Source organism: Labeo rohita, chromosome 2, assembly GCF_022985175.1.
Source record: "Labeo rohita strain BAU-BD-2019 chromosome 2, IGBB_LRoh.1.0, whole genome shotgun sequence".
NCBI classification, from domain to species: domain Eukaryota; kingdom Metazoa; phylum Chordata; class Actinopteri; order Cypriniformes; family Cyprinidae; genus Labeo; species Labeo rohita.
In genome coordinates, this window is record NC_066870.1 from 19,356,553 (window position 1) to 19,380,237 (window position 23,685).

General features: G+C 36.1%; 1 protein-coding gene across 1 annotated transcript in view; it reads right to left on the reverse strand.

The window, feature by feature from the left end:
* Positions 1-9,105: 9,105 nt before the first annotated feature.
* cdh6 (cadherin 6) overlaps positions 9,106-23,685 on the reverse strand; it is a 39,818-nt gene continuing 25,238 nt past the window's right edge. The window contains exons 8-12 of the mRNA XM_051092614.1: positions 21,324-21,460; positions 20,946-21,076; positions 16,896-17,013; positions 16,414-16,665; positions 9,106-11,191 (exon numbers count right to left, since the gene is read on the reverse strand). Coding sequence (XP_050948571.1) covers positions 10,686-11,191; positions 16,414-16,665; positions 16,896-17,013; positions 20,946-21,076; positions 21,324-21,460 — 1,144 coding nt within the window. The 3' untranslated portion in view covers positions 9,106-10,685. The remainder of the gene's footprint in view (positions 11,192-16,413; positions 16,666-16,895; positions 17,014-20,945; positions 21,077-21,323; positions 21,461-23,685) is intronic.

Below are 23,685 nucleotides of genomic sequence, written 5' to 3' on the forward strand. Positions count from 1 at the left end.
GAAAGGACAAAAATGGAAGGCTCTGTGATGTGTCTAATGCCACAGTATTGTCTGCTTCTAGGACTTTGGTTTGCAAATCACAGTGGTGAAGGAAGTATACAAAAAGTACAGTAACCCTAATAAAATATTATTCCAGTAAACGTATATTTTACTTTAATAAAAATTCAGTCATTCCAACTTCATGCCGTTCCAAACTCGTAAGACCGTTGCTCATCTTCAAAACACAAATTAAAATATTTTGGATGAAATCCAAGAGCTCTCTTGACTCATAGACAGCAACAAGGCCCAGAAAGGTAGTAAGGACATCGATAAAATAGTCCACGTGACATCAGTGGTTCAACCGCAATGTTATGAAGCTACGAGAATAATTTTTTGTGTGTGAAGAAAACAAAAATAACAACTTTATTCAACAATTTCTTCTCTTCCATGTCAGTTTTCTCACTCCCAACTCGTCACATATTGACGCTTGGTCAGGACCCATTTGCGTCATTTTTTGATGCACAAGATACCCCTTTAGTGTCATTTTTCGACGTGCAGGGTCCTACATTGCTTTCAATATCAATAAAAAAAAATCATCAATATGCAGATGTGAAAGGTACTCAGAATTTTATCGCCATGATTAAATTATATATTGGAAAATAATATTGCCATTATTGCATATATGTTGGGGTGTGATTTTTGCTGACACAGGAATCAGCGTTCTGACATAGAACCCGGATGCGCTGACGTAGAAGACGCACACTGTACATAAAACGTCTTCGGAAACATGTCTGAAGATTTCGATAGAGAGGATGACTTGCAATTTTTTGCCCAGCCTTACTTATTTGAACCAGAATATATAGAAGATGAACTAAAAGAGATAGACGTTCTATGTCAGAACGCTGGCTACTGCGTCAGTAGCATCGCAAGCATGTGTTGTGAACACGCGTCGAAGACTGACACGGAAGAGAAGATATTGTTAAATAAAGTTGTTATTAACAATGTCTTACTACCTTTCTGGGCCTTATTCAGGGTCAGAAAAAAAAAAATCTTAATTTGTGTTTTGAAGATGAACGAAGGTCTTACAGATTTGGAACGACATGAGGGTGAGTAATTAATGACAAAATTGTCATTTTTGGGTGAACTATGCCTTTAAGTAACAAAACAATGACTGATGAAGCATAGTTTATTTTTTATATGCTTACTCCTACATGGCAAAAATTAAATCTGTAGAAAAATGGATACTGTTATCCATTACCAGTGCATTTTCTGTTAAGTTTTCTGTTAACAGACATTTTCCTCAACCTTCAAACACAACACAACGCAACGCACAATTCAAAATATGGGTAAAAAATAAACTACAACACCTGTAAAAAATCAGCATGGAAATTCCATCCTAGTACAGTGAGCAATATTTTTACAGACTTTACTTATACTGCTCAAAATTCAAACTTCTTATAAAATAGTTAGGTTTCCCTGTGAGATCAGATTGCAAAATTTACTTGAGAGAGGGGTCTAATGTCCTAAACTCATACATGGGATAGAGCTTAAATAGGTTTTATCTCAGTCTGACATTACTGTGAGTTTTTATAAATGGAAATAAGTACTAGAAAACTACCACAGTTGTCAACATTTAAGTATTTCAAACAATGAAATAAGTTGTTTGACCTCAACAGCAGATTTAGTTCACATAACTTAGTCATGTTGTAACCTAAATATGATTTTCATTTACAATAAACATTACATAAATTCATATTAAGCATCTTTTTGTACCATCAGTCTAGTTACAGTGGTTAACTAGAGACTTGCTTCATCCAGATCATTGAATCAGTTGTTGAGAACAACTTAAATTAGATCAGTTCACATATGAATTGTTTACTGCAATTTGTGAACCAATTCAATAGATTTGCCTGAAAGAATCAGCTCACATGAGTGATTTGTTCATGACTCAGATTTTAGTGTTCCGCCTTGGAGCTTAATTTAAAAAGAACAAGGAATGAGTCAAAAGTAAGGTATATTTTGGAATGAAGTAAAACTTTTCCAAAATGAAAATGCTGTCATAAGGGAAAGTCTACCTGCAAAAGGCACTTAGATAAAATTACTTTATCCACCACTGGCAATTCATAGCCTAAAAGCTATGCAACACCTGTCATATTTTCATTATGCGTTTTCTAAATGGTTTAATTTTTAACAATTCATCAGATTCACATACAGTTTCGTGTAATTTTCCCCACTAGCTTTTAATCTAATCAGTTTTATGTATCCGATACCAAAAAAAAAAGAAATCGTGGGTGATAAAGATCATGTTGCATTAATGCTGACAAGATTTTTTTGCTTCAGAGACTCAAAGGATTTTTATTTTATTTTTTATCTATGTAGGCTTATATTAGACTGAGAAGTTCAGAAAGTTTGGACACTTTTGAAACATGAAATGTATTGGACTCTGAGAAAAGAGACTTCCCATCAGTACCATTCGGAGAAATGCGCAAGAGTCCATATTAATTAGAATAATCCATCAAAAGCACTCACTGTATCCGAGTCTAATGATGGCTACGTAAAGTTTTAACAGTCACTGTTGCTTAAACTGTTGAACGATGGTGTACGTATCACTAAACATGCTGTTCGGGAGATTATTTTGAGCCATAGCTAAATGTCTTTTGTATGGCAAATAAACAGCCTATTGCTTGTTAAATGAGTCAGAACTACAACAAGTAACCAAAATGAGTGTACAAGTGACTGGGACTCATTCGGTGAATGACTGGAAAATAGGCCATGACACAACGCATTCAAAACAAAATCAGGAGCTCTTAGATAACACAGACAACAGACCTTTCAGTGCACTTCACAACATTTGCAGCTTGACAGATTGAATATAAACATCATTTTTGGCACAAAGGGGAAGCGGGAATGGTGCTTTAGAACTCTCTGGAGTATAGTTAATCTGAAAAATTGTACATGATTTTGTGAATAACAATAAAAACTTTGCTTGTCAGCGATGATGGCAACACCGGAGGATACGACGTATGCCCCATGAAAGCGTCGTGTAGAAAGAGAGGGAAATCAAAGCCCAAGATGAGGTAGATTGGTGTTTAGCATTTCCCCTAACATGACATGCCCATTAAAGATTAAGGCTAAAGAGACAGGCGAGGCTAATGGGAAGTGACGCAGCGTTTTAAGCCTCGGCCATGATGAGTTACAACCCTCAGCAGCCGCACTGCTGCGGTGACATGTTGACTTCCCTTGAATCAGGCAGCTCCTTCTCCGAGTCGGCCGTGAGCGCGGCGGATCCCCAGCGTACATCCAGCGTGGGCCTCAAGCACAGCTAACCTTTAGTCGGCTTAACGTTACAGAGATTAAAACACACTTGAGTGTACATTTTTCTTCTGCTTTGTGCCGCCCTTGCTTTCATTACGGCGCAGTTCATGTAATCTTGTCTTCGGGGCTTATCCTACGATTACCAGCCGATTCGAGATATACGCTTGTAATGAACTCAAGTCTAAAGGGAGTTTGCAACATCTTAAGGCAGCATAACTTCATGTCTTATCCATATCAGGTAAAAGCTGTTTAAGTTTTACACAGGCTCTTTCATTATACAAAAAAAGCTGCACATGAGGACTGAGCACATATTGTGCACCCATTAACATCACCTGTTGGAAAAGTGAGCTTCAAGAAGAAAAAGAAAAACAACAACAAAAATTATCACTGGATGTTAAACAACATTTGGGTCTGTTTTTCATAGAAAGCTATCATATAGGATAACACAGATAGCACTGCAAGATGTCTGTTACAGATCACTTGATCTGAAAAGCATCTGCTGTTCAAACATCTGATGTCTATCAGATGTCAGTTTTACATACATTCTGAATCATAAACATCTTAAAGGAGAACTCCACTTCCAGAATAACAATTTACAAATAATTTACTCACCCCCTTGTCATCCAAGATGTTCATGTCTTTCTGTTTTCACTCGTAAAGAAATTATGGTTTCTGAGGAAAGCATTTCAGGATTTTTCTTCATATAATGGACTTGATTGGTGCCCCAATTTTGAACTTCCAAAATGTAGTTTAAATGCAGCTTCAAAGGGCTTTAAACAATCCCACCCGAGGAAGAATGGTCTTATCGAGCGAAACAATCGGTCATTTCTTTCAAAAAATAAAAAAAATATAGTTTTTAAGCACAAACGATGCTCGTTCACAATGCTACGAATTAGTGATGGGTCATTCTTGAACGATTCGTTCATTTTGAACAAATCTTTAATGTGACTCGGGAAGAATGAGTCGTCTCGGGGAGTGATTTGTTCAGTCGCGCATGCGCAACATCCTATTAGGTTCTGTACTGAAATTAGTTCACCTGTTTCGAGTCTTTGGGTTTTTCAAGTCGTTTATCTTATGGGGCTGTCACGTGATGAACGAATAACTCAAACCCGAAAACCCAAACTCCATCTTATTTTCTTTTAAGAGTATGGAAGTGGACTTCTCCTTTAAATTATTTATTTATTTATTCAACTAATTTTTTATAAAACATTTTAACAGAATAAACAATATAAAAATTAGATTAGCATAATATAAATTCTCAACATAATTTAACAGTAGGCCTATTCATGTTTCCATCCAGTTGTTTGTATGCATACATTCAAAATGTGCATAAAAACATCTGGAAACACTGCAAATTCATAGGTGGAGGTGGAAAAGCTAAGGTATGACTAAAACCTAAATATGACTAAGGTAAATGCGATGTAGCAGCTGCCCTGAGACTGGTATTCCTGACTGATAGGCTTATGTCCAGAAACGCCCTCTCATGAACATGTGGCTGACCTCTGTCTGTCTTTCTGACCCTCACTCTTGGCATATTCTTTGGTATAATACAACATAAACATTTATGATAAACGTTTTAATAAATGATGCAAGACACAGAAAGTCACCAAATTAGCATGCTGCAGGACAAAAGAAACACTTGTTGTTACTGTAAGAGGACAAAAGTGTTACTTTCGTCCCGACAGGAACTCCTGACATTTAAATCCGATTTACTTCTATACTGAAAAACTCTGAAAAGCCGAACTTCAGGATGTATTACAGCACTACATGTAGATTGATCACTATTGAGACACATGAAACGAGAAACACAACAACTAATTTGAAAAAAATTACAAGCAAATTAAAAGCAAATTTAGTCCGGGATCTGAGAAAATAGCTTTGTTACTTTCAACAAAAAAGTAACAAAATAGCTTGTTACTTTTTTTGGTTACTTATAGGACGTTTCCTATCAGATGTCAAATCAACATCTATTAGATGTCTTTAAACAATTCAAGTTTGTACGTTTGAAACATTTGATGAAACTTTTTTTTTTTTTTTTGCGAAGATTAAGGACAAAATATGTTTGCAGTTACATATTAACAAGGTCATAGTCATGTATATTTAATAAAAACAAGAGTAACACATAAAAAACATCTTACTTAAAATGTTAAAGTGTTAAAGTGATCTTTAACAGACATCTTGCAGATGTACATGTCCTATCTGGGATTGTGGCCTCAAAATGTAGCACCCCAGGTAGCACACGTACATCTGCAAGATGTCGGTTAAAGATCACTTGATTTGGAAAGCATCTGCTGTGTACAAACATCTGACAGACGTCTGTAAGATGTCAGTTTTACATACATACTAAACCATAAACATCTTAAAGACATCTAATAGACGTTTATTTGACATCTAACAGGAAACGTCCAATAGACATATTGCAGATGAGCAAACACTCAAAAATACGTCTTGCAAATGTAAATGCAGATGTCAAATAGATGTCTCTGAGATGTACTTGTGCTATCAGGGACAGGGTCAAAGTGAGACAGAATACTTTTTCCTCCAAAATTGGTTTCTCGTCATGTTTCATCATAAAAAAAAACGTTTCTTTTTGCATGCATTTCTTTTTTGCTTACTTTTCTTATTTAGCTGCAGTGACAGCTAGATATCTTTGTCCATATAAGGGATTTCATGGCAAGTCATTTTGTTTTATTACTCCTATAAGTGTCGCTTGTGGTCTTTCTGCGCGAGGGTGTCCTCTGGTGTAGAGTATGATTGAAACATCAAATGTGAGAGTTTAACGCTCCATAATAATGCTGCCGCTGGATTAGGCTATGTGTATCTTATGTGTACATCCCTAATTAACACGAAAGGTATATTTCATTTAAATATTACGATTATTGTCAATAGCGGTATATCGTGACACTCCAAGAAATGTTCCCCCTATCTTTTTTATATACAACAGACAAAAACATATTTTTTTTTTGAGCATGCATATGAAACTGCATATAGGTTTGAACTGACATGTGGATTGATAAATCTAACTATTCCTTTAAACTAGGAATCCTTTATATAGTTTTTATATGCATTCATTTTTCTGCTTTTTCAGTAGTACATAAACCTCAACCAGTTTCTCTTAGAAGCAAAAGCACTTTTGCTGGAGTACAATTTTTCCATTTTCTTTCCAATACATGCATACTGACCCTTCTAAATGAGGTTAGTGCACCTGAATCCTGAAGTGCTGCTTTATATTTAAGCCCTTAATGGCCTTGTACAGACACACAGAAAGACCAGATGAGACTAGTGTTTACGTACATATTTGCAGAGAGCACTGGATGGCAGGGTGATTGAGTTAACATGGGCATTGTTTGAAATGTCACCATCTGCCTCACAACCGCTGATCCCCAATCAATTTAAAATTAATACTGTTTCCTCTCCCTCCAAATCCAGTTGCGAGCTTTGAGATCTTCATTATAGATTGGCCTAATGAGCTGACGATCTGGGACAGAAACTGGAAATTTTCCGATAACAATCATGACATTTGGCCTCTAAGAATCATGTTAAAGTCATGCCCATATATTGAGCCTCAAAGGAAGTAATACTATTAAATACGTCTTATCATATATGTAGGATATATCTATACTAAAATATATTAAAATATATAAAGATATATACAGATATTAAAAAATGCTTTTGATTTTTATACTTATAGTGCTTTGCAAAAGTATTCATACCCCTTCATCTATATGTTAATTTTTTTTCCACATCAATCTACATTCCATACACCATAATAACAAAGCAAAAAACAGGTTTGTAACTTCATAAAAAACTGTAATGATTCCATTGCATAAGTATTCATACCCTTTTCTGGGACACTTGAAATTTCACTCAGGAGCACTCATATCACTGGTAGATGTTACTACACTTTGGGTGAAGTTAACCTGTGGCAAATTCATTTGAATTAGTATGATTTGGAAAAGCACACACCTCTCAGTAAATGGTCTAACAGCTTAAAATGCATATCAGAACAAAAAACAAGTCCTGAGGTTAGAAGAACTGCCTACAGAGCTTAGAGATTGCATCAAGGCACAGATCTGGGGAAGAGTTCAGAAAAAAAATCTGCTGCATTAAAGGTTTAGAGAAGCATGCCTCCATCATCTATAATGAAAAAAGTTTGAAACCACTAGGACTCCTCTTCTTAAGAGTTGGTCTCCTGGCCAAACTTAGCAGTTGATGGAGAAGTGCTTTGGTTAGACACTCAGGTTCAGGGGTGACAAAGTTGGTCCTGGAGAGCTGCAGCCCTGCATAGTTTTGTTTGAACCCTAATCAAACACACCTGAACAAGCTAATCAAGATCTGAAGGGTTACTAGGAAGCTACAGGCCGGTGAGTTTTTATTAGGGTTGGAGCTATACTCTGCAGGAGTTCGCCACCCTGCTCTAGTTAATCTCCATGATCATATATGCAGATGGGAGAAACTTAGCGAAGGACAAACATCACTGCAACACTCTACCAGTCTGGCCTTTATGGCAGTGTGACCAAACTCAATCCTCTCCTCAGTGAAGACACATGAAAACCCACTTGAAATTTGCAACAAAGCACCTAGATTCGTTCAAGATTCTGTGGTCTGATGAACTTCAATTCCAAGCATTATGTTTGCAAGAAACCTGGCACTGCTTATCACCTGCACAGTAGTATCCCAGCAGTAAAGTGTGGTGGTAGCAACCTCATGCTGTTGGGCTGTTTTTCAGTGGCAGGGACTGAGGGACTCGTCAGAGTAAAAGGAAAAATCAATGCTCCAAAAGATAGAGATAGCCTTAATGAAAACCCATTCCAGAGCATTCAGAACCTCAGACTGGGCAGAAGGTTCACCTTCCAACAGGACAATGACCCTAAGCACACAGCAAGAGTGGTTTATAGACAACTCTGTGAATGTTGAATGTCTTGAGTGGCCCAGCCACAGCCTGAGATTGAACCCAATCAAGCATTTCTGGAGAAACCTAAAAATGTCTGCCAGATGTGAAGAGGTGAGAAGAAGAATGGCAGATAATTGCCAAATGCAGATGTGCGAAGCTTGTCATACCAAAAAGACTTGAGGCTGTAAAGGCGCTTCAAATATGTACGCATTAAGGGTATGAATACTTATGCAACATATCTATTTCATTTTTAACATTGTAGTAAATTTGCAAAGATGTCACAAATCCGTATTTTGCTTTGGGATTATGGTGTATGGAGCATAGATTGATGTGTAAAAAAGATATTTAAAACAGTTGAACTTAAAACATGAAAAAATGAATACTTTTGCAAGGCACTGTTTATGCTATAAATTATAAATTATTTTTACTTTTTTTTTTAATTTGTTTTGTATTTTTACACACACACACCACACACACACATCCATGCTTGCAACATATTTTAAATATATGCTACGATTACATTTATATGTATGTTTAATACATTTAAATCTGTTCATTTTAGGTTCTATGACTGAAGTTATCTGTGCTCACAAAATGGGCAACAGCCCAACAGTCATTTTCAAAATAAATAAATAAACACAAATTGCTTGCGATAAGTCAAAAGCTTAACGCAATGCATTTCTAAGTGTTTCTGGGTGTGCAAAGAATTGCTCATGATTTCTGTAAAAGAGAACATTTATTTTAATGAAAGTTTGATTCCATTTGCACGTCATCAAATGAACTGCAACCAGCTCACGTTTACAGTTGAACACGTTTAAAACACAGAAACAATAATACCGAATGTACATATTTCAAGAATATTTAGTCATCATTGTGGTATATAAATATTTGGTACAAAATTTCACAAGATATAAAGCAAAGTAGTACATGGACATAATCTACTCTCCCAAGCCACTGGTACAAAGCACTGTTCATTAAACCAAGTTTTTACAGCATGAGTAACCACCTTTTTCTTTTTACAGCATATCAGTGATGAAAAATGGAAATTCTGCTTCTAAAACACAAATATTTACCTGCCCGAGTGCCGTTCTGAGCTGACTCACCCCTTCCTAACTGAGGAGGTGAAGGCAATCTCAGGCTCATTTTGTGGTTTTGAAGAGAGGGCGCAATCATTGCGGAGTGATTTACTTTAAGATTTGACTCACACCTCAATACAACACTATTGTGGTTAACATTCAGCCAGAGGAATAAATCAGCCGAGCTTTTATTACTTCCCTGGTTATTTGACGCTCGCTATTAAAAGCAGAAGGTTGTCAGAGGAAAGGTGAGAATTGCAGCTTCAAACTGTGATTAATTAACAATTTTGCTTTCGATCTCTTGATGCACGAGGCCGTAATTCTATGTATAGATAATAATGTTTCATTCTCTTTCGGTTGGTTTGACTACTGCGGTTCATGTCAAGGTCTCATCTGAATGAAAAGACAGAGAGGAAAAAAACAAAACACGCATACAATGTTTAAAGGTAACAGTACGGAATGTAAATTTTGCAGCATGTCATTAAGGGACCGTGTTGAAGTCTGTTTCTCCCATGGAGAAAGTCGTACTAAGCAGTTCCAAGTTCAACCAAACGTTTGTCAGACTGCTAAAGGAAGCAAAACACATTTAGGTCCAATGACATAGCAGATAATTGTAAGCTTCTGGCTTTTTTTTTTCTTTCATGTGGATGATGAAAACCAGTGCCAACCATGAAACATCTTCTGACCCATTTTCTAGATGGGCTTCGTACAATCCCTCTTGATTCGGGTTACAGGACAACACATCTTTTCTTGAGTGCGTAAGTAGATTAGTAAAATTATGCAAATGGTTAATAGTAAGGGTTTGAAAATTCCTCTCAGTTATTAGACAACTCCTATGATGTTGAACTGTTTGATTCTGAGCTGCCCGCTACACATTGAGGTCTGATGGTGAATTCACAGGCTCGAGTTTGGCGGTGGTTTCATTACTTTCATGAAGTCCTCGGCCTCGGCCTTGGCCTTTTTTTTTTGTGTTTTTTTTTTTGTTTTTTTAAAGTCAATGACCTGCTTAAGTTTCACTTCAAGTGTTTCACAGGCTCACAGTCAACTGTTCTTTGCAGCAGGATTTGAAGAGCGCTTCTGCATTAGATGCTGGACTTTTCAAAAGAACGTTTTCAGCCATGGTTACAGATATGAAAAACTGCAGATGTTTCCTGGGATTGTGCAGGAAGATGTCACCGCAGATGATCTTTCTGATGAGAAGTCGGTGTTACAGATACGTCCTCCTCGCCAGAGCGTGAAGTTCGTCTCCTCGTTTGAGAAAACGCGCAGCCAATCAGGACAGAGAAACCGGCTGCCTGATTGTAGGACAAAGAGAAGGATAAAAGGGCACTTTGTAAAAGAAATTAGGCTGCCTCATTCTGCCACTCCAGTTTTCATGTAGAGGCAGATCAGCAAATGAGTCTCGCTCCACAGTCTGTCCGTTAGGAGTCCCAATCGCTGTCCTCGCCGCCGTACATGTCTGCTAGCTTCCTGAAGCGTGGCCCCCACTCGCTGAGGTAGTTATAGTCCTGCTCCCCTTCTGAGGAAACGGACCCCAGCGAGCTGAGCGACTCGGCCACCGATCCGTTACCTTCGTACGCGTAGGTGGCCAGCGAGTCGTAAGGAGGAGCCGTGGGGTTGCCGTCGTTTTCCTGCACGCGTTGATTGATAAAGTCTCGCACGTCTGCGTTCTCTCGGGACGGGACCACGGTTCTGCGGAGTGGCGGCGGAGGGTAGAGCGACTCGGAGGGCAGGATGTCCCTTCGCAGTTTGCTCTCCTCCATCACTTCCGGATGCCGAAGCGCTCCGATGTCAAAGGCCTGCGTGTCCTCCTCGCCGCCGCCCTCGTCATTGTAGCTGACTACGTTGTCCCTCACGTCCTCCTTGGAGATGATCAAGGGCTCTTTCTTCTTCTGACGTTTCATGGCAGCAAACAGCACCACGATCACTACAGAATGAGAGATGGAAAATGTAATTAATAGTGATGTATCAGAATGAAAAGCTCCTATATATGCTTATAAATGTATCAAAGGTTTGGGGTCAGTAAGATTTTTTTCAGCTTTTTTCTTGCTTTTATTCAGCAAGGACATATAAAATTGATCAAAAGTGACAGCACATTTGTAATGTTACAAAAAAAAAAAAATCAAATGCTGTTCTGAAGTTTTATTTATAAAAGAATTATAAAAATGTATTAGAGTTTCCATAGAACTATTGAGCAGCACAACTGTTTTCAACATTGATAATAAGAAATGTTTCTTGAGCACCAAATCAGCATATTGGAATGATTTCTGAAGGATCATGTGACACTAAAGACCGGAGTAATGGCTGCTGAAAGTTCAGCTTTGCCATCACAGGAATACAGTGGCATGCAAAAGTTTGGGAACCCCTTGCAGAATGTGAGTAATTTCAACAAAATAAGAGAGATCATACAAAATGCATATTATTTTTTATTTAGTACTGTCCTGAGTAAGATGTTTTGAACCCTTTCCATCAGTGACTATGATTTTGAGATCCATCTTTTCACACGAGGACAATTGAGGGACTCAAACACAACTACTAAAAAATGTTCAAACACTCACTGATGCTCCAGAAGGAAACACGGTGCATTAAGAGCCGGGGGGTGAAAACTTCTGAACAGGATGTCCAAATTTCGCAAGTAAAAGTTTTCACCCCCTGGCATTTAAAGTATTGTGTTTCCTTCTGGAGCATCAGTGAATGTTTGATTTTTTTTTTTTTTTTTTTTTTTTCAGTAGTTGTGTTTGAGTCCCTCAATTGTCCTCAGTGAAAAGATGGATCTCAAAATCATATAGTCACTGCTGGAAAGCGTTACACCGTGACTTGTAGCCGGCACGGAAGTGGGATTCGAATTACTAACGAATCGTTCAGGCTGCTCAGAGTGCTATGTTCTATGTTTGTTGGCTTTTCTAATATCGGGAAGTTCAACGTGGGATTCCCAAAATGCTTGCTCTTGAAAGACGGGTCAGGACCCAGTTTATTTAAACCAGCTGGTTTCACTGAATCACAATCTGTAAGTATGATAATAGATTTTTAGGTTTTCTATCAAGTGTTCAAAATACGGAATTATGACACGTGCTGTACTTGGTAGACCAATCACAACAGACTGGGCCATCTGACCAATCAGAGCAGAGTAGTCTCATGAAAAGGAGGGGTTTAGAGAGACTGAATCTTAGAATGGCTTCAAACGAATCATTCGAGAATTGCTGGAAAATGAGGTGATATTAAATGCATCTTTTAGAAAACAATAACATTGTTTGATCTTGCATGCATGTAAACCTTTTGTAAGAGACTCTTAAAACAATATTAGCAACCTTAATAGGGGCACTTAAAAAACTCACTGCTAAATAGCGGTAGCTAATACCACCTTCAGAAAGCAGGTGGTAAACAAAATGACATTGAAAAAGATTTTCTACTGATCATTGCAGAAGATATGCATCACATGATGAAGAAAAACATTATAAATGGCCATATATACAGATGTGCAGTGTAGTCGAGTGCACTTTCAACATTTTGAAGAAGCAATTCAGATGGTGTGTGCAAATAAAGTCCACTATCAGTGTGCAAAAATTCGTTTTTAGTAACCCCCACCCCCCCTTAGTGCCATTTGGTTGCTTTTATCAGTGATCTTTCACTGTAAGAGTTTCATACATGATGCATGCTTTTACCCTGTGGGTGACACCTAATGTAGGTGTCAGGTCGTTAAGAGAGCCACAGCATGCAGTTCACAGGTGAGATCTAGCTGATGTCTGATGTTAACAGTTTTTCTACAGCAATTCAAATTCTGAAACGGGGATTAAAATTATTACAATGTTGCTTTTCATTCTGGGTACGGTTCGCTTTCACACAGCAAAAAGATTCAAAACTGACCGAATGTGTTAATACAAGTAACACGCAAGTAAACTGTCCTCTCATTGGTCAAAGTTCCAAGTTTTTTCTCCAGGATTCAGCTCAGCTGTTATCCGTCAGGATGGAACAACAACAGCTCGCGGGCTTATTGTTGCATTTTTTGTAGCTATTGTTATATTAATTTATAATTTTCAGCAGGAGTCCAGAATTCGTAAGGAAAACATTTTAAAACACACCAACTACAAAGAGAGCAATAAGACGGCATTATAAAATGAAAAGGCGCGCTTTGATTTTGAATAGCGCAGACGTGCACACAGACATTCACAGGCTCATTTTAAGCAGTATTAGCAAAACAACAAAGCTACTGCTGTTCACGGAACTGTAATTACCCATTATGCAGTGTGATAAAGCCTAGTTCGTTGGTCCGATGGATCGGATTTCTTTCTCACTACAATCGAACCTCTCCAGAGTTCGTTTTCAATCGAGCCGAGACCACCTCTTTCAGGTGATCTCGGACCGCTTGTTTTGGTGTGGGTCAGAGTGAGATTGCCGTGTTCACTAGGGCTGTTCGATTCAGAAAATTTTGGAATCGAGTCCGATTCCGATTCCTGGTTCTGAAATCGATAAGATTCGAGATTCGAGCTAAGGGGGAATCGATTCCTCACTGTTGTTTTCGACTCTTGTATTTTATAGAGTGCAGGAACCTAATTTCGCCATGACTGTAGGATATAAAGGTCTTAGATGGTAGCCTAATCATAATATAAAGCTTTATTTTTAACCTTCTACTACGGTACGCAATATGATATCAATGAGGAAAAAATTATTTGTGATGTTTTTCCAGCTTAAAGTTGGACACTATAACAATATCAATAAACATTTTTGTATTTTTTTTATTTATTTAATTTTTAAAAGTTTGTTGCCTCAAGGCAACATTGTACCACAATGGACAAAATTAAACATTTGATATTTTCATGCAGAAAAAAATTAATCAATTTATTTAAATCAACAGTTTCTTTAATCAAACATTTGAAGGAATAGATTTATCACACTTTTGATGTTTTGCACATCTCATATTTAACAGAAAGTAAGATTTCATACCTGCATGTTGCTTTCAGGCAACACTGTACCATCGTGGATCACAAGTATAACCAAACTATCATATCTGTTATCATACCAAAACATTATAATTAGTGTTGTTTCAAAGTAAATAAAAATAAAAATTATCATAACCTTATGCTAATATATAACTTTTCCTTACAAGCATGCACATACGCACACAAGCACATGCATGTAAAATCTCCTTCCTCACTAATGACTCCTCACTGCTTGTGAAAGCTGAGGAAGCACTTCCTCTCAACAGAATATGTGCAGATATTGTATATGAATTACAATTTTTATAAACGCATTACAATATCATGCAAAAATTCAAATACATTTAGATAATTCTAACTTTTTTCTTACAAATATCATATACATGTATGCTATGCTATATGCCTGGTATGGCCATATGTGATTCCATTACAGTACAATGTTGCCTTGAGGCAACATGCAGTTTTTTGTAATTTCCTATGATATATTTGATGATATATTATGAAAAGTTTTTGAAAATACTTCTTTACTAATCAGTGAAGGTGATTCAGATTTTTTGTTGGCAATTATATAAATGAAAATTGATGAAAACTGCACCTTTCTCTGGACAAAATATGGAGTCATGTGACATGTGCACATGTCCTGAAAGAGGGAGCAAAATAGACCCCTATGGGTCATGTGACCACTTTTTTTTGCAATTTCATTTGTTAGTATTTGACTTCTTCTTTACTAAGATAGCACTGATTCATTAAATGGGTGGCTCATTTTATTTAAAAAAAACAAAAATAGGCTGTGTTGCCTGGAGGCAACACGGTACCATAGAGGGTTAAACATTATGATACATTTCTGTATTTAAATTGTAATTTTGTCTGCATTGCACATGAAATTAGTCATAGCCCACAACGCAGCGGTGGACATGCATTTATTGCATGAATGGAACAAGGCACAGTTCAGCTGAATGATGTGTAAATCAATGGTATGCTTTGCGCAAAATTAACAAACTGTACACTGAAACAAAATAACCAGAACTACAACACTGATATAAGAGCTCGTGGGTTAATCTGTCAAATCAAATGCACTCTCAGCCACTGATCTGTGCTCTTGGCGTTTTCTTTCAGAATTATCATTGGCTGATAGAAAGGTTAAAAATAGCATTTTATTTGACGTCATGATCTATTCTGTCGTGCAGCACTCAAAACTGTGGACAATATAAAGCCGTTTCACTGTAAAATAAATTTTGAATCGTCTTTGAACTGGTTCATTAAAACGATCTATCCGAAAGAACCTTTTCTTGGAAACGAATCAGACTTCTAATCACTATTAACGAGCAAGGCTGCATCCTCAAACTTAGACGTGCTCAGAACTGACTCTTTTCATTCAGTCTATTTTCGTGAATTGATGTTCAGCAACGTTTGATGACAACAGCCAAGATATGCAGCCTTCGTATGATGCAGCCTTTCGTTTGAGTGGCGCCCATAGATAAGCTTTGTTGAACTGAAAACGGCTATGAATGGAAAGTCGAATCCCCTTGATGGGACTGATTCCAAACTTTGGAATCGACTCTCGATTCCCAACACCCCAGAATCGAGGAATCGATTCTTTTTGGAATTGACTCCCAGCCCTAGTGTTCACGTATGCCCAAACGAACCGAGCTAAGGGGGAAACGCGCCAGGTTCCGAAACAAAGTGCCAGGTGTGAAAACGCCCTAAATCGATCAATTACAGAAGCATGGTACTTGTATGAAGACAAATCTTTTTTAATTAAAATGACATCTAAAACTCAGAAGTGATATTCCTTTTTTTGTGAAATATATCAGGAGTGAGTTTAATGGAAATCTAGCCCTTGTTCCTCAGTTTCCTGATTAAATAAGCAACAAGTGTGTTTTATCAGTTCAGCCATCTGAGCATGTCAGAAATTGTTTTTCTTTATATTCCCTTTCCCCCCCCATAATTGCAAATTATTTTACATGCAGATCAGGCGTACTCACTTCAGACCACTGGAATTGTAATTAATCAAATGGCAGCGCAGACAAAAGCGCTAACTGACAAGAAGACAGGTGGGAAAATGAACTGAAAAGTCTCACTAACAAAGGGCTTGAAAGATGAACAGTCGGATTCACAGCAGACAGACGGATGGAGGAGGCGGCCATCAGACGGATGGACGTAGGAGAAGTGATCGGATTGTTAAAGTCAAAAGAGAGAAGCGAGGGCCACTTACAGAGCAGGATGAGGATGCAGAGCAGGATGGCCACCAGCGCCCCCGTGCTGAGCCCCGCGGAGCTGCTCAGAGCCTCGGCGTTGCACATCTCCATATTTCCCTCTCGGTCGCACGTGCACACCCGAATCGTGAGCGTGCCCGTGCTGCTCTGCATGGGAATGTGTCCGTCCGAGATCACCACAGCCACTAGATGGGTGCTCTTGTGCATTCGGTCAAATCCGTTGCGTCGTGTGAAGATCCCAGCTGTGTTATCTGTGGAGAGTTGAGCACTTAGTTTATTAAGAAACGAAGGAACTGCCCTCTCTGCGGGCCCGGGCTGACCTAAAGTTATGGCTACTGCGGAACGTGCTGCCTCAGTTTAAACAGCTAGACGTGGAGAGGCGGTGTGTTCTAAAGATTTCTCCTGTTTGATTGGTCTGTGTTGTCATGAAGAGAGACAGTGAGCTAGTTAGAAGGCCAGACAATGTGAGAGGGGCACCCACCTCCATTATCTCGGACTGAGAAGTTTGCTCGCACTGAGCTCTCTGGTGCTAAAGTGAACAAGAAGCGATGTCCACCGACCGGCTCGTCTGGATCCACTGCACTTATTGTCTGGATTTTCTGTGGCAAAGAAGCAAACCATGACAATCACATATTTAACAAAATCTATACATTACATACATTACAAATTGGGTTGCATATTTTATTATATGTGACCCTGGACTACAAAACCAATCATAAGGGTCAGTTTTTTTTAAATTGAGATCTGAAAGCTGAATAAATAAGATTTTTTTATTGATGTAGTATATCCAATATTTGGCCGAGATACAACTTTGAAAATCTGGAATCTGAGGGTGCAAAAAAAAATCAAAATATTGAGAAAATCGCCTTTAATGTTGTCCAAATGAAGTTCTTAGCAATGCATATTACTAATCAAAAATAAGTTGTGATGCATTTGTGGTAGGAAATTTACAAAACATCTTCATGGAACATAATCTTTAATTAATAGCCTAATGATTTTTGGCATAAAAGAAAATCGATAATTTTGACCCATACAATGTATTATTGGCTATTGCTATACCTGTGCTACTTATGACTGGTTTTGTGGTCCAAGGTCACATATTCTATTATATAATATTATATTATATTATATTATATTATTATACTAAAACATTGTTTTTTTCAAGCATTTGTCAATTCTGAGATTTTGGGTTTTCAAAAATAGTTGTTTTTCTTCAGTCTAGTGGAATTAAAAACAACAACAACAAAAAAAAAACATCAAAAATAGACTTTCAAGTGTTTATTTTATTGCACTTTATCTTTCAATTAATTAAAACAAAACTTTTGAAATTTGTTCAATGTTCAGATTTTTATTCTAAAAAATATTTGCAAATTAGTGCATACTTAAATAGATAATGCCTAATTTAGATCAAAATACTGACAAAATCACCTTTAAAGTTGTCCAAATGAAGTTCTTAGCTATGCATATTACTAATCACAAATTAGGTTTTAATATATTTACAGTAGGAAATTTACAAAACATTTTTATAGAACATGATTTTACTTAATACCCTAATGATTTTTGGCATAAAAGAAAATCGATAATTGTGACCCATACAATGTATTGTTACCTCTTGTAAATGAGATTTTAAATCTCTAGACTAGAGTTTCAATTCCTGGTTAAATAAAGGTTTAAAAAAAACAAACAAACCAACAACAACAACAACAAAAAGCTCATTTTAGCTAACTTTTGCTCTGTATTTCCATCCGGTTAGGCCTCCAGTTAATTCTCAAATTGTGTGAAGTTCTAATAAATAACATTTAAATGCATGAGCTTGACCAGCACATAAGTCTGCAAATACTTTATTACTTGCATATTTGTTCATTTTTATTCTAGGTAGAGAACTGGAAAGCTACTGCATAATAGGAATGACCCATTCACAATGTTGTCTTTCAGACCTTACAAGTGTTTACATGTAAATACTATAAGCATGTTTACAGCGAGGAAAGATGTTGGCTCAGTGATAGAGGCTCATGGTTATCTTTAGTTGTCACCAAGGGCAATTTTAGTTTAAATGCATCTCTCAAGGGTGCACTGGCAACACGCTGTGACAAAAATGTAATCATCCATTGTGTGCTTGGTGTTTTTTTCTCTACCAGGCTTACGTACTGGCCAGATTTCTTGTGTTGCTGGCTGGCTTCCCTTTCCTCTGGGCTTTACTGCAGTCTGTTAGAATATAACTGCTGAAGAGAACCAAAATCCCAGCCTTATCTTTCACTGCCGTCACTTAAATATAGCTAATAAACACTGTAATAGCTAATAATTGTTTGGTTTCATCATAAAACTGCACTGCCACACAACTCTGCTGTTTTGTAATTCTCTTTTACCTATATGTACTTAGATGGGAGGCACAGTTTGTTTAATGATGTATTACTCTTATCTGTACAACCAAAAATGACAGAGGATTGTAAGTTCTTTTTGCCGTTATCAGGAAAAGATGCAGCTGAATGCACCAACCTCTATACTATACTATTTATATACTAATACTGTTATTGTAGCATAACTAACATATGCACTTCTTTAAAAAATTAAATAATAATATAATAATATAAATATATATAATAATATAATTATATAATAATACAATTTCTTTAAAAAATAGATGTTCAAATATTACCCATCCATCCATCGTCCAAATCAATTATTCTTTGTAGGGTTGCAGGTAAATTAATCAGTTTTTAGGTATTTTGTTTTTGTCATATGCACTTGTATAAATATTATATTCTAATATTAATATTAAATTGAGAATAAATATTAAATTATTATTATCCATCCATATATATATATATATATATATATATTATTAATTTAATTTAATTAATTTTATTATATTTTTTCAGATGGTTTGTTCTTGTTTTAAACAAACCTCACTAAACAGTTTGAATTTTGAATTGTTTAAAAAGAATTTTGCTTCACGTAAATTGTTCTGACATTTTTAATGATAGATTTTGATAGATGTCATTGCATATGCACTTGTTTCTGTAAAAATTGTGTAATTTACATAATAGCAGGACTTTTTTAGAGAATAGACATTAAATTATTATTAGTGTCTAAATATTATTATTTAGACATCTAAATATGTCTAAATGTCTAAATATTATTATTTAGACATCATTATTAATAATATACATTATTATTAATAATGTCTAAATGATTAGACATTATTATTATTAATTTTTATTTTATTTTTCGGATGGTTTGTTCTTGTTTTAAAACCTCACTAAATAGTTTGAATTTTGAATTGTTTGAATTGAATTTTGCTTCTGACATTTTTACTGATAGATTTTGATAGATGTAGTTGATAGCATATGCACTTGTTTCTGTAAAAATTGTGTAATGTATATAATAACTTTTTTTTTTAGAGAATACACATTAAATTATTATTATCCATACATCCATTTTCTAAATGACTTATTCTCTGTGGGGTTGCAGGTAAATGACTCGTATTTATTTACTTTATTTTTAATTTATTACTTAATTTATTTATTTGGATAGCTTGTTATTGCTTCAAATATAAACCAGACTAAAATGTGTTAGATTTATGCTTAAAATAAGAGAGGAAAAACTGTAAAACTTAATATCTTATGAAATTTCACCTCTCAAGTAAAGAAGGATGTTGACATTTTTACTGATAGCTATTGATAGATGTAGTTGATAGTACATACACTTATTTCTGTAAAAATTGTGTCATTTATATAATAAGACTTTTTTTAATAGACAGAATAGAGTAGACATTAAGTTATTTTTAACCATCCAGCCATCCATTTTTTAAAAAGCTTATGTGCTTTTAAAATTAGAAAATCATTTCCTGTAACACTTAATATCTTATGATATATATATATATATATATATATATATATATAAAAATCATATTTATTTATATATAAATATATAAATCTAAAAATATAAATCATATTTCTATATAATTTTAGTTACTTATTCATTTAATTTTGAACTTTTCAGCCTTATTAAAAAGTATTCATTTATTGTGGATTAACCCTACGTAATGTATGCTCTTAATAAACAGTCTTCAGTCTTTTTTTTTTACCCAGTAATAACTAAACCGTGGCATACACCAGGTTGAACAATTCTGCCAGACGCTGAGGTGGGCGGGTCAGTGAGGTGGGTGATGACGGACAACGAGGGATACAAGAAGAGTCAGGAAATGGAGGAGAGGTGGACAGTTATTATGAAGTGCCTGTGATATGTGACAGCCCCTGTCATCCACCATGACACATAATCTCATCAAGCCTGACAGAAAAAGGCTCTGCCGTCTAATCCATGAAGGAGAAATACTCATCACTGATCTCTATCTCGCTCCGGAGGTGTGAGTTCTGTAGAGGTCACACACTGTTTAACAGACGCCCCTGCTTTAAATCGACACATCCATCCGCCGGCCGAACAGGAGAAGTGGACTTATTCCCCCTTATCTTACATCGAAATTGACAATGTGGCAGATAAAATGAGAAAGGTATACTAAAATGCTCTTTACCTGACCGACTTTGGCATTTTCACAGACGAAGGTCTCGTAGAAGGATGCCAGCACGGGGGGGTTATCGTTGACATCCAGTACGCGGATGTACACAGGCACTCGGCTGGTCTGCTCGGGGTTGTCTAAGTGTCCTTAAAAAGATGTGGCAGATGATGGGTGACTACTTGAGATGATAGAAACTCACATTATTGGAGTTGCAGGAGGAAACTGGATTTCTAATTTAAAAAAGTAAACTAATATATTTAGTCAATATAAGCTGTCATGGCAAATGAAAATGCGTAAATCTTATTGGGGAAATTTAATGCTGGATGACTTGAGCTTATCAGCCTAAATTCATTCCAAATGAACTGCGGCTGTGAGCCGCGTGGAGTTACTTACTGAACTCGGTTGCGATCACTGAGATGTTGTGCCAAGCGAATTCCTCTCGGTCCAGAGGCCTCTGCAGGAATATAGATCCATTCCCAGCATAGACGCCAAAAACTCGGTCCACATCTGTGTGCCGATCAATGGAGTACCTGTAATTCAAACCATTTAATAGTATATGTTAAATAGTATAGTTCTACCAGTAATTACCTCCTTTTAAATAGCACTTTAGCATGACAAAACATGTCACGTTTCATAGGGTAAAACAATGTTACTGCACATTTTGATTGCAATTGCGTCTTTTAAATTAAGACATGACCTGTGATAAACAGGTTTGTCTCATTTATGCCCAGGTAAATGGAGTGTGAAAATCATTAAAAATTCAGAGGAAAAAACGGAAACCTTTTTTTGTAAGTGTTTTCATAATTGTTGTTTTGTCTTCGCAGGGAAGAATAATTAGATCCAAACTGCTATACTCACCTCTTTCCCTCTCATATCTAGTGCTGAAACCCTAATTCATTCAAATGAATCAGTTTGTTTATGATGGTTCATGTACATGTTCATGAATCGCTGATTTGAGACCATTTGCAAAAATCATTGTGCCAGTTCAGGTCTTCTTTATTTATTTATTTATTTTTTCAAAATACAAAAGTACAGTTTTTAGTTGCATTTAGCATAAATGAACTGGTTTAAGTTTAATACCTTTATTCCAATGAATATCCATTACATTTCTAAAAGGGTTGCAATGATAAATCGATGCATCGCCAATCTAGAAATGATTCTGAGATTTTCTGAATGATCACAATTCTCTCTCGAATCGATTCTGAGCTTGGTTTTTAACAGTGGATGGCGCTGGATGCTCCCAATTCCTTAAACACACTTGAACCTAAAATAATCATTCATAAAGTTTGAAAAGGTTGAAGCGAATTACAATCGTAAAAGCATTCTGAGATGCAATTACATGACGCTCTTCAGCGCTCTTCTTCGTGAGCATATAAGTGTGTGGTTAAAAACTACATTAAAGCGCAGGACTCCAGACTGCGACCAAATGGTTGCAAATAGTCGAATGTTACTACATTATTGATTTCAGAGTTTGTACAACCTCTTGAGAGAGATCTTCAAGCACTTTTTAATGACTTTCGAGCATTTCACAAACTATTTCCAGCACTTTAAAGCTTTAAAATGATCCAGTTTGAATCTTATTTTTAATGGAATGACCTTAATATACTTTGTGGTTATCAAACATGTATGTAAAATTAAAAAAATACATCAAATCACCATTATAACCAGTAGGTGGCAGCACAGAAGCACTTATTGTCTTATTAGTCATTCATTTTTTACTTCTTGCTTTATATTTTGAAATTACAAAATCACCATTATAAAATATCAAAGCATTAAGAAATCGTATTTTGTCAGAGTTTTATACTTTTTTGTTTATAAAGTAAGAAAAAGTCACAAAGTGCTTTGAAAAACACAAACTTGTCTTCAATTTGTGACTAAATCACACATAATCACTGAAGTTGTTGGTCAGTTCCATATAGTACTATAGAAGAATAATGGCATTTAAGAAAAAATAAGAAAATATATACATTTTCTATATAAAAATTTGATTTTGCACATTACTCTTGTTAATAAAAGTAAATTTTGTATGCTTTGTATGTAACTCAAGCTTAGCGCTTTACTGTCAAATCTGTATAAACATTAAATAAACAAGAAATGGACACGTAACATTATGAATAACTGCACTGCATTATTAATGAAAAACAACAGTAATTTTATGATTAAACTGTCTATATTTTTAATACTATTCAGCGCTACCAAAACAACTCCTGGCGCCACCATTTGTAAAACTGAAATGTTAGTCTGGAGCCCTAGAGCGACCATCTGCTGTTAAAAACTAAGCTCAGAATCAATTCCAGAGAGAATTTTATTCGGAAACTCGCAGAATCGATCCACGTGCATCGATTTATCGACGCAACCCTTCACAGAAAACCTGGAAATGCCAGAAAATGTTAAATTTGGGTTTTTCAGCTCTGGAAATTAATGAAAAAATAATAATTAAAATATTCAAAATTAAAAGTCATGGAAATATCAAGATCAGCTATGTTCATTTCATTAGAATAAAGTTGTTCTTTATGAATGCAATCTCTATTAAATGCTTATTCAATAAAAGTAAAAAGTGTGTTGACACACTTTTTCCTTTTATGTTTGTGCCAGAAAAAAAACAACTCTGATCAATTTGATCAAAAGGATATTATTAGCTAGTTGTGCATATTTCAAAAGATATTGTACCTTAAGAAGTTTTCATGTAGTGAGCTTCTTTTTATTAGTCGCTTGTATGGAGCATTAACTAGTTTGACTACTTAAAATTCTAATT